The sequence below is a fragment of the Zonotrichia leucophrys genome, chromosome 12, assembly GCF_028769735.1.
Source record: "Zonotrichia leucophrys gambelii isolate GWCS_2022_RI chromosome 12, RI_Zleu_2.0, whole genome shotgun sequence".
Taxonomy (NCBI): Eukaryota; Metazoa; Chordata; class Aves; order Passeriformes; family Passerellidae; genus Zonotrichia; species Zonotrichia leucophrys.
Genome location: NC_088182.1, coordinates 10,885,904 through 10,900,574, shown reverse-complemented (window position 1 = coordinate 10,900,574; position 14,671 = coordinate 10,885,904). Strand labels below are relative to the sequence as shown.

General features: G+C 50.8%; 1 protein-coding gene across 1 annotated transcript; it reads right to left on the bottom strand.

Annotated features, from left to right (window-relative positions):
* Positions 1-1,185: 1,185 nt before the first annotated feature.
* Positions 1,186-14,405, bottom strand: MCM2 (minichromosome maintenance complex component 2). The gene is made up of 16 exons (XM_064724387.1): positions 14,344-14,405; positions 13,694-13,881; positions 12,940-13,115; positions 11,659-11,922; positions 10,430-10,649; positions 9,972-10,179; positions 9,157-9,291; positions 8,785-8,976; positions 7,566-7,659; positions 6,816-7,066; positions 6,435-6,561; positions 6,092-6,204; positions 5,712-5,954; positions 4,762-4,944; positions 3,104-3,259; positions 1,186-2,246 (listed from the first exon to the last, which is right to left on the bottom strand). Exons 1-16 carry the CDS (start codon positions 14,347-14,349, stop codon positions 2,136-2,138), a joined length of 2,667 nt encoding a protein of 888 aa, XP_064580457.1. The 5' UTR covers positions 14,350-14,405; the 3' UTR covers positions 1,186-2,135.
* Between the last annotated feature and the right edge of the window lie 266 nt (positions 14,406-14,671).

The following is a 14,671-nucleotide window of genomic DNA, read 5'->3' as shown; positions in this document are numbered from 1 at the left end:
TTGGAAACACTGGAAATGTGATTCTAGAGGAAGAAAGGGTGAATGTTGGACAGCACTGCAGTGTGTGCAGAACCAGAAAATTCAGGCAGGCTCCAATTCCAAGATTTCCTTGGCTGCAGGCACGTCTCTTGGAGTTTTGGATGTGGAGTTTTGGATGCTGGGAGTGTGATGATGCCTCACATCCAGCTCAGGTAAGGTGCTAACAGCTGTGTCCCTGAGGAACCACACTGGAGCTCACCAGGCAGGTGCAGGCAGCAACTGAGCATCCCCACAGCTTGAGCATCTCCAACCCAGAGCTGATCCAGGCCCACGTTCAGGGGCAAAGGCTTGCTCAGGCAGGGAAGGAATACCAGCAAGTGTCCCTATGGGCTGCCTGCAGAAAGCCCTGGTAGACAGAGACCCAGTAGGAAGGGAAAAAACCAGCCAAAAGAGTTAAACAAATACACAGGAGGGAGCTGGCAGACAGAGGAGGCAGCCCAGAGGCAGTTTCAGGCTGAATCATGTGCTCAGCCCCCAGCAGGGCTCAGGCAGGGCAGGCTCCAGGCTGGGAGGACACACACACACACACACACATCACTGTGACAAACCCCACTGTGCCAGTGCTGGCAGCCGGGGACTCCTCTGCTTGGCCAGCACACACACAGCTGCAGCAGCCAGCTCACAAATCCTCCTCAGCTCAGGCTCAAGATGCCACAAGGTCCCACAGCTCCAGCCAGGGAAAAGCACATTCACTGCAGAGCTCAGCTGGGTCCTGCAGAGGGGTTACTGCTTCTCCCAGACTGGAATCCAAGTGGCAGCCAAGGCAAATCAAGGCTGTCTGACCCAAGCGTGTGAAGGAAGGGAGGTGGGAAATACTGTGATGGGACAATTGCAACGGGATACAAACATAAACAGGGAAGGAACCACTGCAGGCAGGTCCTTGGTGGGCAAGGCGGCATTCACAGCATGGTCCAGGGCAAGTGTGTCCTGCTATCAGTCCACAGATGTCTCAGCTACAGCTGACAGCCAGCACTGGCCCTTCCTACTAACCTGAAGAGCAAACATGAGATGTGATTGCACCCAAACCTATCCCCACAAACTGCTGAGCAGTTCACACAGCATCCAAGCTGCTCACTTAAGCTCTTACTTCCACACTGGGTGGTAGGAGTTACCAAAAGAGGAAATGCAGAACTATTGAAAAACAAATTTATTTTAAAATTTATTTAAAACACACACACAAAGAAAATTGCATGTGAACACTGAGCCCATCTTGTCCTCCCTGAACACATCCAGCTTAGGCCTCCTCCACTGCCATGCCCAAAACCAGCACCATGGGAACTTCACCCTCAGCAAATGGGTGTGAGAGAGGGTGTTCAGTTTAGGTGTCAAAGGCAGCACATGGATTCAGCTGTAAGTTCACACCTGCTGACAGCTACACAGAGATAACATCCACTAAGGCAAGGGAAGCCTCTCCACTCTGGATTCTGGAGATTCCCCAGCAGGTACTGAAGGAGTTTCCAGTGCCCAAACAGATCATCATTAAGATCAGAAAGAGCTGTTTTGTTTCATTTATCTTCCCCTGTCTCCCCCCTCCTCCCCTGCAGAAACCAAGCACAAGGTCAACCCATGTGGGCACCTGGGGAAATGTCAAGTGCCAGGCACAAAGGCCTGGAGCAGAGGATGGCTGCTGGTTCATGGAGAGTTGAAAGCAGTTTCAATTATCACCCATCAGGCTGTACAGTCAGCAGAGATGGGAACAGAGAATCCCTGAGGGTGCTTGCAATCCAAGGGGGATGGATAATGCTTTCCAAATGCTCCCACTTGGTCCCTCCTGCAGAGGAGCCTGTAACAACTAGTGACAAACAAACAGAAAACATGTCATGTAGAGGACCAGCAATTCTCTCCCTGCTGTGCTTAGCTACAAGGCAAAATAGTGAACAAAGTTGCTAAACAGATTTGACAGGGCATTTAACTACTTAATTCTGTTCTATTTACAAGGTCTTCAGCGGCTCAGCACTCCTTTAATCCATAAGGCACGAAGCAAGCAAGAGGATGTGCAGCCTAGTCCCTGTGGCTCAGGATCTCTGCAGCATCCTGGAGGGCTGGAAGATGAAGGTATCATCTCACAGGAGCATGTGGCAGGCTCTGCTCCAGCCTCAGAACTGCTGGACAATCAGCTTCCTCTTCACATCCCGGCTGAACCGATTCATCCTGAACACTTCACTGTCATAGAAGGCTGAGAGATTGTGGATGTTGATCTGCCGAGCCTGGGAGGAGGAAGAGGGGAGAGGTAAATGTTTATTTAATCAAAGAACCATGTGGTTTTCCACAGCAGAGGCTGCATAAAATTTGACAATCAGCAATCTCTGCTCTGCTCAGCAGGAACCAGAGCTGCAGTAGCAGGGCAGACTGCAGGTCAGGAGGAAGGAGCATTGGCAGTGCTGAGCTGAGCCAAGAGAGGATGCTGGCTCAGCATCTGCCTGCTCTCAGCTCGTCCTTTTACTTCCAGCAGAGATAGAATGTAACTCCTACCCAAAAGTCCCCAAAACCTCATCCAGCAGGAGAGTTTTGCAAGGGAGACAAGGGAGTGTTCACCCTGGCAACACTAAGGTTTGGCTTTGGAAGCATTTACTGTGCACATCTGATGCAAAGAGCAGAAAAGCACTAAACCACACTGCTCTAGTGCCAGGCAAGGTCAATATTTTGCACAGAAAGGCCAAGTCAGGAGTGCAACCTTTGGCCGAGCATGAAGGTGCATTAAGGAGGAGGCAAGCTAGCCTCAGGAGGGATTGGAAAGTTCATACACAGATTTCTCTGCTTTTTGCTTCTTCAAATGCAGATACCAGGGAACTTGAGTTCTCACTCACCTGCAAAAGGATTTACCGTTCCAACCCCAAAGCTTTATGGGGGTGTATGGGAACAGAGAGGGAAGAATACAGAACTTCCAAACAAGAGGACCAGATGCAGAGGAGACAATCCTGATGCTGGGTTATATTGATTAACACCAGTCTTTTTTATGGTATCACAGTGCAGGAAGGGAAGTCAGAAGCCTCAGAATGCCTCTGGTTCTGGGGCTGCAGAGAGCATGAAGCAGTCCCAAAGGCAGCTGGCTCTAAGCCCATACCTTGTCCACCAGGTCCTTCTCGGGGACCTCGATGGTGTCCTGCTGGGCTCCGTAGCGGTTCCTCTGGTACATCACCTGCTCTGCAATCAGCTGCTTCAGGATGAACAGCAGCAGCTCGTTGTTGTCTCGCTTGAACGAGAGGTAGCGGGAGAAAGTCTGGGAGGGAGGGTGAGATGAGCCATGAGGATCAGAGCAGTGACACACTGCAGTGCCCCCACAACCAGCCAGCCACCTCCTGCCACAGAGCACACAGTGACACTGCTGTCACCTGTGCCCTTAGTGTATCTCAAGTGACTGTGTGCCAAGCTGCCACCTGCACATGCAGTGCCAGCCCTGTGACAGCCACAACTCGCCTGCTGGTTGCTTTTATTCCCATCTGGAATCTCTGTAGGGGAGCTGGTGCCTCTTGGGCGCTAGCAGAGCACTGCAGTGGAGCTGTGCTGCCCACAGGGACACAGCCATGGGAGCGCTGGCCCTGGGCAAGGCACAGAGCAGCTTCCCTTGACCCAGACTGCCCTGTGCCTCCCCAGCAGATGCTCATACTTGGCTGCCTGTTGGAGGCCAAAGAGAGAGGCCACGAGTCGTCCAGACAGAGGGCAGACACTCAACAGTGGATAAATGCCAGCGTGCAGTCAGCCAAGAGCTGTTCAGAGCCAGGCCCTGCTACTCAGAGAGCGGGGCAGACTGCACACTAACCCACAGTGAGTGCTACCCTGTGGTTAACTGTACCCTGAGAGCCCAATAAAAACGTGAAGAAACAAACTGCCTGCTTGGCTTGATCACCTGGCAGCAGCAGCAGGTGCCCTGTGCCAAAATAGCAGGGAAGGTGTCAAAAAAGAATAGACATGGCAGTGCTTTTGAGTCAGAAGCTCAAGGTACACTTTCTTCTCAGACCCAACAAAGCCATTGCCTCAGCACACACTAATGAGGAGCAGTCATGGAACAGCGCCTTGTTTGGGGTCCCTCCTCAAAGGCACCCAGCTTGAGCTGTTATTGCACAATGATTGAATTATTTTCAGTATCCAGATGCTTGAGACTTTGCTACAGGAAAACCTGGGGTCAAGCTGGTAAGGAAACCTTGTCTATGAGTGTGATGTCTGTAGCTGTGAAGTGGCCTTGGTCCCAGGTGGTGTTAGTGTGACTGCCAGAGGGGCCCCGGGATGGTCAGACAGGGAACTTCCTTGACACTTCAGACCCACAGTACTTACACAGGCTCAGCGCCTGTCTCCACAGGACAAACCCCTGCAGAGCACGAAGTCTCTTCCCACAGCCAGAGCAGCACAAGGAGGTGCAGCTGAACCTGTGGGCCCTGGGTGCAGCTCCAGCCCCCAGCTCAGGTGGTGCCCACCTTGTGTAGGGGGATAGAATATAAGAAAATAAAGACAGTGTAGGAAGTAATCTTACCCCTAAGGAGTTGCAGCTGGGCCGATTATCAAAGATTAGGAACAGGCCTGACTTTAACAGGCCACAGCTCCAATGAGAAGAAAAGTGCTATAAAGAGTGGGTTGGCTGGTTGAGAAGGGAATTGGAGTCAGTTGGCTGCTTTGTGAAAAACAAAGAGTCAGTGCTCTGAGCAGCTGCCCATGAGAAACACCAAGAAGGTGTGAAGCCTTTGTGATGAGGAGACACCAGTATGGAGCCCCTGCGATGACACCAACCTTGCGCATGCTGCGCATGACGCTGAACTTCTGCGTGTCGATGAAGCTCTCCAGCATCACCCTGATGGCCATGTTGACGTCGTCCTCCACCACGTAATCGCGCAGGTGCATGCGGGCGTGCGCCTCGGCCATGCGGATCATGGACTCGATGTGCCGCACCGTGATGGGGATGCTGCCCGTGGCCTGGGGGACGAGAAACACGGCATTGAAGGGGCAAGACAGGGGCCTTGTGCCCAGCTCCTTTCACACTGCACACACTGCTCCTTTCTCTCTGCACCTCTGAGGGTGACTCAGGATAAGGAGGCTCTGCCACCTGCTGGCACGGCCACACAGCCTGGCACAGCTTCCCTGCTCATCTGAATTCAGCACAGTGCAAGGGGACATTGTGGGGTTGCTCTGTGACACTGTTTAGGGCCTTTCCAAGATTAGCAATCTAGTTTCCTCTAGAAAATTTTAGGAGTTAAAGAAACAAAAGGCCAACCAAAACAGGTATAGTTTTCCCAAGCTCCAAAAAATCTCCCTCACACGTCAACAAATTCCTCTCACTTGGAGAGCCTGAAATGAGCCTGAGACATCCCACTGACAAAAGAGAAGGGCATTTCTACAGATAATGGCTCCCTGTAATGTATCAGGAGCATATGGATCTGAGAGAATGCAAACATCTCCTGTGGGCCTGCCAGACTGGGTGACAACAAAAGGACTTTGTCATGGCAGGCACTGTACATGTGCCCTGTCCATCAGTCCACACATCATCAACAGGCGAGACTCTGCACTTAGAAGAAGACTCATCTGTTCAGCAGACACTGCAGGATGTGCCTGTCTCTCACAGAACAGTGGCAGACTTCTGTGATGGGAATGGCAAGAATGTGTCAACATATGTTGGAACAGTCTCAGGCTGATTTGCAGTCTAGATATATACAGTTCTTTCCTCCTTTCCTCATTATTCTCACCATAGACTCCTTCCTGAGGTCACTGTACATCCTGGCCACCTTGTCCTGGTCCATCTGGTTGAGTTTGGGGTGGACCTTCTCTTTGGCATAGACTATGTATTTCCTCAGGATCTCTTGAGGAATGGGCTCAACCCCATAGGTGTTGGGAAGGATGACCTCATTAGTGTCCCCATTCACTGCCTCCTTGCTGCCTGGGTGGTGCTTGACATGGCTGCCAACCACAAACCGGGCAAGCATTTCATCCTGCAAGAGAGCAGAGCACCAACAGACACTGAGCACAGCCAGTGGACAGAAAATCCCCAATGGGCAGCTGCAGCTGAGCATCCCAACAGCAGCACTGAGGCCCAGCACACACTCAGGGCTCCTGGCTCAGCCCCTACCTGCACTGGGTCCACCGTGTCCCTCACCACACACAGGATATCAAACCGGGAGATGATGGGCTCCGTCAGGTCCACGTTCTCCGAGAATGTCAGCGACGGGTCGTATCGCCCACCTGGGTCACAGGTCAACAATAACAAAAACAATAATTAATCCAGGTCAAACAGGCCCCAAGGCTGGAGCTCTGCAGGAAAGACAGACCTCCAGTATGTTACTGAAGGCTTTCCTGCTTGTTTGATCTCTGCTCCAGACTTGAATGAACTAGGCAGAGGGAGGGAAGCTGTGCCACAGCTGTCATGGCCGTGGAGTTATGCTGAGATGGTCCTGTAGTCTCTCAGCACTTACCTATGGGATTGGCAGCAGCAACAATGGTGCAGCGAGCTTGCAAAGATGTGACAATGCCTGCTTTGGAGATGGAAATGCTTTGCTGTTCCATGGCTTCGTGGATGCTGGTCCTATCTTGATCATTCATCTACAAGGAAAGCAGGAATGATTTAGAGTGAAAATTTGTCTGCACCCCACTGCCAAACACACCAAGGACAATCAGCTCCAGAAGTTCTGAAAAGGCAGCAAACTGCACTATGGACCAGCAAAGGCCTAAGCAAACTGCAGGTACTTGGGTCATCTGGGAGATGCCACCATGAGTTACAGTGTGTCCTCAGAGGACAGAGGCACAGTTGGTCATTTCACAGCTAATCCTTCACAGAGAGATGAAGCTGGGCTCACCTTGTCAAATTCATCAATCAGGCAGACACCTCTGTCAGCCAGCACGAGGGCTCCTGCCTCCAAAGTCCACTCCTTGCTGACTGGGTGCCTCTGCACGTAGGCTGTGAGGCCCACAGCAGAAGCACCCTGGCCAGTGGTGAAAATTGCTCTGCTTGACACCTTCTCTATATATTTAAGAAACTGTGATTTTGCAGTACCAGGGTCGCCACACAGAAGCACGTTGATGTCACCACGAACTTTGTGTTTGCCACCTACAAAAGCAATGGGAAAACCCTGTGGCAGCAGAGTGCATGGCTTGGCGGCAACCCTGCCCTGAGTGCCACAAAGCTGCAGAGAAGACAACCAGCAGGCATGGCAACCAGCTTACAGGAAAGTTGAGGGGGAAAGAAAGTCGGTTATCTTTGTAAAACAGACTTTCTAACCTGGCTGACACATCCTTCTACGGAGATGAAAACAAATCAGGGTGCCAGAAGGTCAAACCTCTGAAGAAGCATTAAACATGACCTCCTAGAGGGATAAAAACTTGCCTGGGTTTGCAACAGGAGCTGTTTCCAGTCATAGCATTTCTACAGTCACACCAGAGTTTTCAGTGTGATTGAAGAGCCAGTTCAATCACAGATCTGCTACACCCTGTCTGTTACCAAGCCACTCAGACAACTCTAACCACTCTTGCTGTAATGCCACAGACAAACCCCAGTCCCTTTGCCCTCCCTGAGTGAGGCAGGACCAAAGGACACAAGTGACACTCACCTGGGTTTTTGGGCTCCCCACCAAAGAGAGCTAAAGCCAAGCCCCTCTTGATATCTTCATGTCCATAAATAGATGGGGCAATGCTGGCAAAAATCTGAAAAAAGAAACCAGAGGAGTTGTCCAGGGATTACCAGTTCCCATTCTGAACAAAATCTAGCATGAACATCAGCAAGGTGTCATGTCTAAAGCTATTCTTAAGACATTGCTGTCTCCAAAGAGTGTTTTATTATCCACAGTGTGAGGCTTTTTCCAAAGGTGATGACCCACCTACTGTTGCCTAAAGGAGCTTCACAAAAATGGTGCTGTTGAAGCATGGCAGATTATTTAGTCTGGTGCTGGAAGCTGCTGTCACTGCCTCCACAAGCCTGTTCTACACAAGGCACACCACAGTGCCTGTTATCAGCTCTTGTAAAGCTGGGACCTTGATCAGAGGCTGACTCCCTGCACATGACAGTAGTTGAATGGGCTGTGCCACACATGAATTGTTGTCATAATCAAATATTACAAACAACTGGCTTATTTTCTCAAGGGTATTCTGAAAATAACCTGATGCTGGAGACTACTCATGTTAAAACACTCCTGGTCCAACTGAAGTTGCTGCATCCACTGCAACAGCAGTCACTGTAACAACACCACAGGCAAGGCAATGGAGCAAAGTCCCTCCCTTAGAAATTAAATCTGACCCTAATGAGGTTGAACATACAGCAGTCCAGGAGTTTGTTCTTTCAAGTACTGGATTCAGGTCTTAGCATATAGAGGAAGCAAAGCTAAAATCCTAAAATCTCCACCACAACTTAAGCTAAGCAATAATATCCCCTTGAGGGGACTGGAGATGCAGTCACTGGCCTCACAGAACACTTCTGCCACTCAGCTTTTAAGACACAGAGAGAAAAAACTGATCAGATGTAAGCACTGTCTGAGTGTGTCTCACCTGTCTTCTAGCCCTGCTGTGATGCAGAAAGATCAGAGAAGGAAAGGGAGAAGCAGAAAATTTTACCTCCAAAGGTACAAGGGAGGTTCCTTATTTACTTCCCACTCATAACTGACTCTCACCAACAGCTGTTTGAGAGTTACAGGAGACCATTCAGAGAGAACTGGAATTTCTGGGCTCCTTTAACCACTGTTTGGCCAGCTGACCCATTTCATCACATTCTGATCCAGCTGCCAGGTGATGGCAAACTATCCACATGAAAAGAAGGGATGTCTGAGGCTGACCCACCTTCTCCCCAATTTGCTCATCCTTGGACAGACCCACAATCACTTTCACATCTTCATCAGTCAGCTCCCCAACAGCCAGCTTGTTGTCCTTCTTGGCAATGTGGTTGGCCAGGATCACAGTTGCAAACACTGGGAACCCATTGGCAGTGTTCAAGGAGCCATCATAGTTGTTGTGGTAGATCCCTGTCAGCTCCTGGGAAGCAGGAAATGCTCTGTCAGTGCCTGCACAGTACCAAACAGCCCCTTCTCCATTCTAAGGTAAGGCTCAAATGCGTCTGAGGACAGCACCTCCATCCCCACACATATTCCCATTATGTCACTGGGTTATTTAAAATTACCCTGTGCTCTCCCAAGACTTCAGCAATGTACTCACAATCTCATCTCCTGGCTTGCAGCTGTCCACCAGGTCAGCCAGGAGAATGGCATCCTTGGAGCGGGGCAGCCTGCCTGCAGCCACCTTCCCTGGGCTCTCCTGGATCTTGATGCGCTGGTAGTTCTGATACACTGTCTGCAGCAACAAAATAAAGTTACCCAGCTGATCCAGCAGGCTCTCCAAAGGCACCTCAGAGAGAAGAGCTATTCCTAGATTTCAGTTAGAACATTATGGACACGGGAGGATGTGGGCTGTAAGGAGCAATTCCAGGGTGTGATAGGCAATAATGGAGACAGGGAAGCACTTTGCTGCATCTCACCACTGTGGTTTAGCCTCCACAGTGTTTGCCCATCCAAATACCAGACTAGTTCCTGAGAGAAGAATGCTCCACTTGTGATGGTTAAAGGTATCAAAGCAAAGAATGAAAGCCAGAAGTTCCACATCAATGATTTTGCTCTCTGGCTTACTTAGCTGACAGATCAGGACAGACTGACCTAACTGCGAAGGAGATCTGGACAGCGTGTGTCTGCATTTCTAAAATAGGAATATGTAACTGTGTACCACAACGATGGTTGTGGCAAAAGATTCAATCCAAACACCTACAGTGTGGCAATAAATTATTTTTGGTTGATAAACTGAGTCAAGAGCAGGTCAAGAGCTCAAACAGACCTATCTTCACAGCCCCTTGGATATAGAAGACCCTTCTAGCCACAGCAAGCTGTTCAAAGGGTGGGAGTGAAAGCAGGGCTGTGAGGAACAGGCAGTGCAGCAGGATGAGCAGCCACTCTCACCCAGGCAAGCACACAGTCTCTTACCTCTTCCATGTTGATTTCAAAGGGGCCAAGAGACTGACACTCCGGACAGGAACCAGGTTTCACCTCCTGGTTCTGTGACTGGAAAAAGGGTCCTAGGATGAAGTTGCACTTGCTGCAGTTGTATTTGACCATGCTGAGCTGAGGCAGGACCCCTGTGCAGCTTGTCACCACTCCACTGGTCCGGATCAACTGATTCAAGTGCAGCTGCCTGGGGAAAGACAGAGATATCCTGGATGCCTGCAGGCACCAGAAGGCAAAAAAACCCTCCAGAAATATTCCTGCTGCAAGGCACAAGTTTACCTCAGGGATGCTGAAAGTTCATCCTTAGTATGATTTCTCCCTGTGCTAAGCTCAGCTATCCTGTTAGACTTACCCAGAGGTTTAGCTCTCAGGTGAATCCTGAGCACCCCAAAGCCTAAAGCAAGCCCCAGAGCCACTGCTCGTAGCTCTGCTCTCACCTGAGTGACCGCAGCTCTTCCACCAGAGGGAGGTGGGAGATACGGACATGGATCTCCTGAGCAATGCGGTCGTACTTGGGGTACATGGCCAGCACCACTTCCTTGGCTGCTTCATCAAAGATCTTCAGCATCTCTGCTGGGGCCTCGGGCAGAAAGTAGGCAAGGACATGCTCCTGGGCTGCCAGATCCTCGTAGTTCACCACCAGACTCTCTCTGTTCTCTTAAGAAAAAGATGGGGTGAATTGTAATTTCAGCCTGTTCATTCCTCAAGGAGTTTGCAAAGGATAGCCAGAACATACAAGCCTGTAGATTGCAGGCTGCAGTTAATAGATCTCTGCACCTTCCCCAAAGTCTACAGATTAACAATTTGAAAATGGGTGGAAAACTCCTTTAAATTTATTTCTCTAACAAATTCTTTATCAGTACCAAGCTTGTGATTGTTCCTCTCCAGTTCTGCACAGATACACCCCAGGCTCACTGTTCCTGAAATTCAAAAGCCTCAGCCCAATATACAATTTTCTCAGAGACCTCCAGGAAACAGAAGTTAATAGGAGAGACATTATGTGTGCTGAATGGTTGGCAAAAATCCTCCTGTGTCTTATGTTCGTGGAAATGGATGAGACAAATGCCTTTTATTTCCTAGCTTTACAAAATTGATCCTGTTCCACTGCTGAAGCTTCTGCTAACTATAAAGAATAAATACAACAAGCACAGCTACATGAGCTGTTCCTAGATGTGACAATTTCTGCTTTTAAAACTCATCAATGACAGCCTTAATGACCGTTTCTTCTGGCAGTGGCTAGTCAGAATACACTGACACAGTTTCCAAAGTCACAAGGTCTATTTGTGTCCCCTTGCTGGATAATGCAGTTTCCAGTGTGAGAAAGTAACTGGTGCAGACAGCAAGCAATTGTTGTCTCTTTCAGATCACAAACTTGCAGACCACTGTCTGCTGCCCCACATATTCTTCTGCTAGCATTTCTACGAAATGAATATTAATGAGGAGCATCCGCCAGGGGCCTTCTAATTAGTCAGCCAGAATCAAAGAAGACACTAGACATGTTTCCATTATTCATTTATCTCCATCAGCATCAGTCTTTCTTAAAGTGCTGATTCAATGTCTGGAACAAAGAGGGCAGGCAGCAAATACCCACCTCTGCACTGGATCACCACAAAGTACCGTGACCCACATAAAGAGTGAGAGAGAGCCTCCAGTGACCCAGCCCTACCTTTGCACATGTCACTGATCCTCTCCTTGAAGACATTGTGCCCATGGTCATCCACATGGGTCTTCAGGAAGTTCTTGAAGCGGTGATAGATCTCAAGCCGGGGCGCTGCCATGGAAACCCACTCCCTCACAGAGTGCCCTTTCATGTCCTCCAGGTTCTCAATGCTCTCAATCATGTCCTCATCCTCCTCCTCCAAGCCTTCGGCAGCCCGCTCCGCCAGCCGCCTCTTCCGGGCAGGACGGTCTTCATCCTCATCGTCACTGTCTGGGGGTGGGAGGAAAAACTGCTCAGGATCTGGGATTCCCATTCCCACTCTATGGATTAGTCACAGTGGGATTGCAGAGGCTGTGCAAGTAAAGAGGTCACAGTCTGGGATACAAACCAAGAGACATCTCAGGCCCACCCTAAATCCAGTTCTAGACTTGCTCCTACATCTTCCACAATGCAGCCAAGAATTTAAGGGTGTTAATTTGAAGATTTGTATGCAACAGCACATATTTGAGTCGATTAATGCACTGACTGAGGAATGAGCTTGAAAGTGCAGCAAAGGCCCTTCCAGCCTCTGACAGTGTTCACAGGGGTTCTTGGATGAGGGGAGAGACGAGAATGTTGACTCCATGTTCAGAAGGCTTGATTTATTATTTTACGATATATATATTTTACATTATAACTGTACTAAAAAGAAATAGAAGTAAAGGTTTCCTCAGAAGACTAGCTAAGAATAGAAAAGAATGAATAACAAAGATCTGTGGCTCAGACAGAGAGTCCAAGCTATCTGGTCTGTGGTTGGCCATTAATTGTAAACATTCAAGATGGCCCAATCACAGACAAACCTGATGCATTCCACAGCAGCAGATAACCATTGTTTACATTTTGTTTCTGAGGCCTCAGCTTCTCAGAAGGGAAAAAATCCTAAAGAAAAGGATTTTCACAAAAGATGTCTGCGACACCACCCAGCCCACAAAAGTCTGTACAGGAGCACCAACACCAAGAAACTTGACAGCACAGCTTGGCAGAATCCCAACCCTTTGATACAGGCCCAGGATCCTTAATTTGTTTCAGCAGTGACCAGAAGGACACCAAATGAGCTCCCAGGAAACCCAAAGGAAAGGGATCCTGCACTGGGGAATCCAGCCAAGCCCACAGCCAGTGATTTCATTAAGAGCCCAGGCACACTGGAGCTCTGGAGACCTCCCTACTAACCTGAGAGTAGAGAGCCCAGCTCCCCCCAAGGGTGAGGTCGTTATCACTCCCCAGGGTGGCAGAGCTCACTGCACCTACCGTAGAGCAGCCCCCTCCTCATGCGGCCCATGCCCTGCTCCAGCTCGCGGTCCCGCTGCCTCATCACTCGCTCGGCAGCTTCCCTCTGGCTGGCAGTCAGCTCCTCCACATCTTCATCATCCAGGGCCAGGCCCTCTGCCTCGTACACATCCAGCTCTGGGATGGGCCGGTAGTCCCTACACACACACACAGGCAGGGAGTCAGGCCAGGAAAGCAACTCTGCAGCCCTTGTGCAGCTACTGCTGGGCAGGTGTCAGGACAGTTCTGCACAGACAGAACGGTGTTGAGCAGGAAGGCACTTCCCAGGAAGATGCCCTGCAGTAAAAGGGCTCCAAGCACCAAGGTTAGGAATGCAAAAGGCTCCAAAAGTATGATTGGGAATGCCAGCATTCAAGCCTTTGTATTGTAAAGTTCAGTTTGCCAGCAGACCTTGCTGAGTAAAACAACATCAAAATTCATGCCTGGAGAAGCAGAGCTGGGCTGAATGCACATCACATACCCAGGTAGGTCCTGGTTTACCCAGCTGGGACCATGATGGCACTTTGCTCAGTTCTCCCAGGACTCAAATGACATCATGCTCTGACCTTTTTTTCCCCATTGCCCAGCAGCTCTTCAGCCCTGTCACCCCAGCTGCCAGCACAGCAGAGAGATCACAATAAGGCCTGAGAGCTCTGAGCACTCTCTCCATGTCTCTGGCTGCCTGACATCCCCAGCACCCCATCACCACACACAACCCCCAGAACGATTTTCTTACCTTTCCATCCCTTCCCCAATGAGCTCTTCCCCTTCTTCCTCCTCTTCGGGGAGCCCCTCGGTCCCCAGGAGCCCTTCGGACTCATCCTCGAAGGGAGGCAGGTCCCGACCGGGGCTGGACGTGAAGGCATCGCCGCGGCGGGAGCTCCGCACGGGGCTGGTCACCGCTGCCTGCGACTCGGAGGAGTCCTGCGGGGACAGGAGGGACGGTGAGGGCATAGAAGAGGGGGAGAGATGGGACTAGCGCCTCCAGGGGCCTCTGCCCGCCAGAAGGGGGGGTATAAGGATCACCCGTGAGTTACAATAATTAACCCTCCTTGCAAAAGACAATAGAAACATATGGGGTGGGGGGATAGGGTGGGAGATTCGGGGGTAAATCCACCCTGGCAGCGCAGCCGGAGCGGAGGAAAAGGGTCCGATCGTGCCCCAGCCCGGCTCTCTGCTCCCAGCGCCGGGAAAGCGGGAAAATTCCCCCGGCGTTCAGGGAGCACCGCCGGGCGCGCCCCCAAGGTCCCCCCAACCCGAAATCCCCTCTGGACCCCGCAGCGCCGAGTGCCCGGCAGCGGGGAGAATGCCGGGCCCGAACTCGTGGAGGTGGGACCCCAAATGATCGGCTCCCCCAGCCCGGCACAGCCCGGCACGGCCACTCACCGCCATCACCGCCGCTTCCTGCCCCGGGAATTCCGCGCGAAAATCAGACCACGTGGTCACCAAAGCGCGCGAAACCTCATGAATAATATATAGAGTGCCCCGCCTCCTTGTGAATATGCATGAGGGGGCGGGACCCAGGGCCACCCCCGGCCGACAGGGCTCGGGAGACTGGTGGGTGACAGGAGCAAACTTTAACAAACTTTAGTAAACATTAGCAAACATTTTCCTCTGAGCTTGATGGGTTTCCTCCTCCCGGGAACCCGAGGCACAGGAGGGATCCCGCTGTGAATTCCCGTGCTCGCGGTGGCCTCTTTGGGGGCTAAAATCA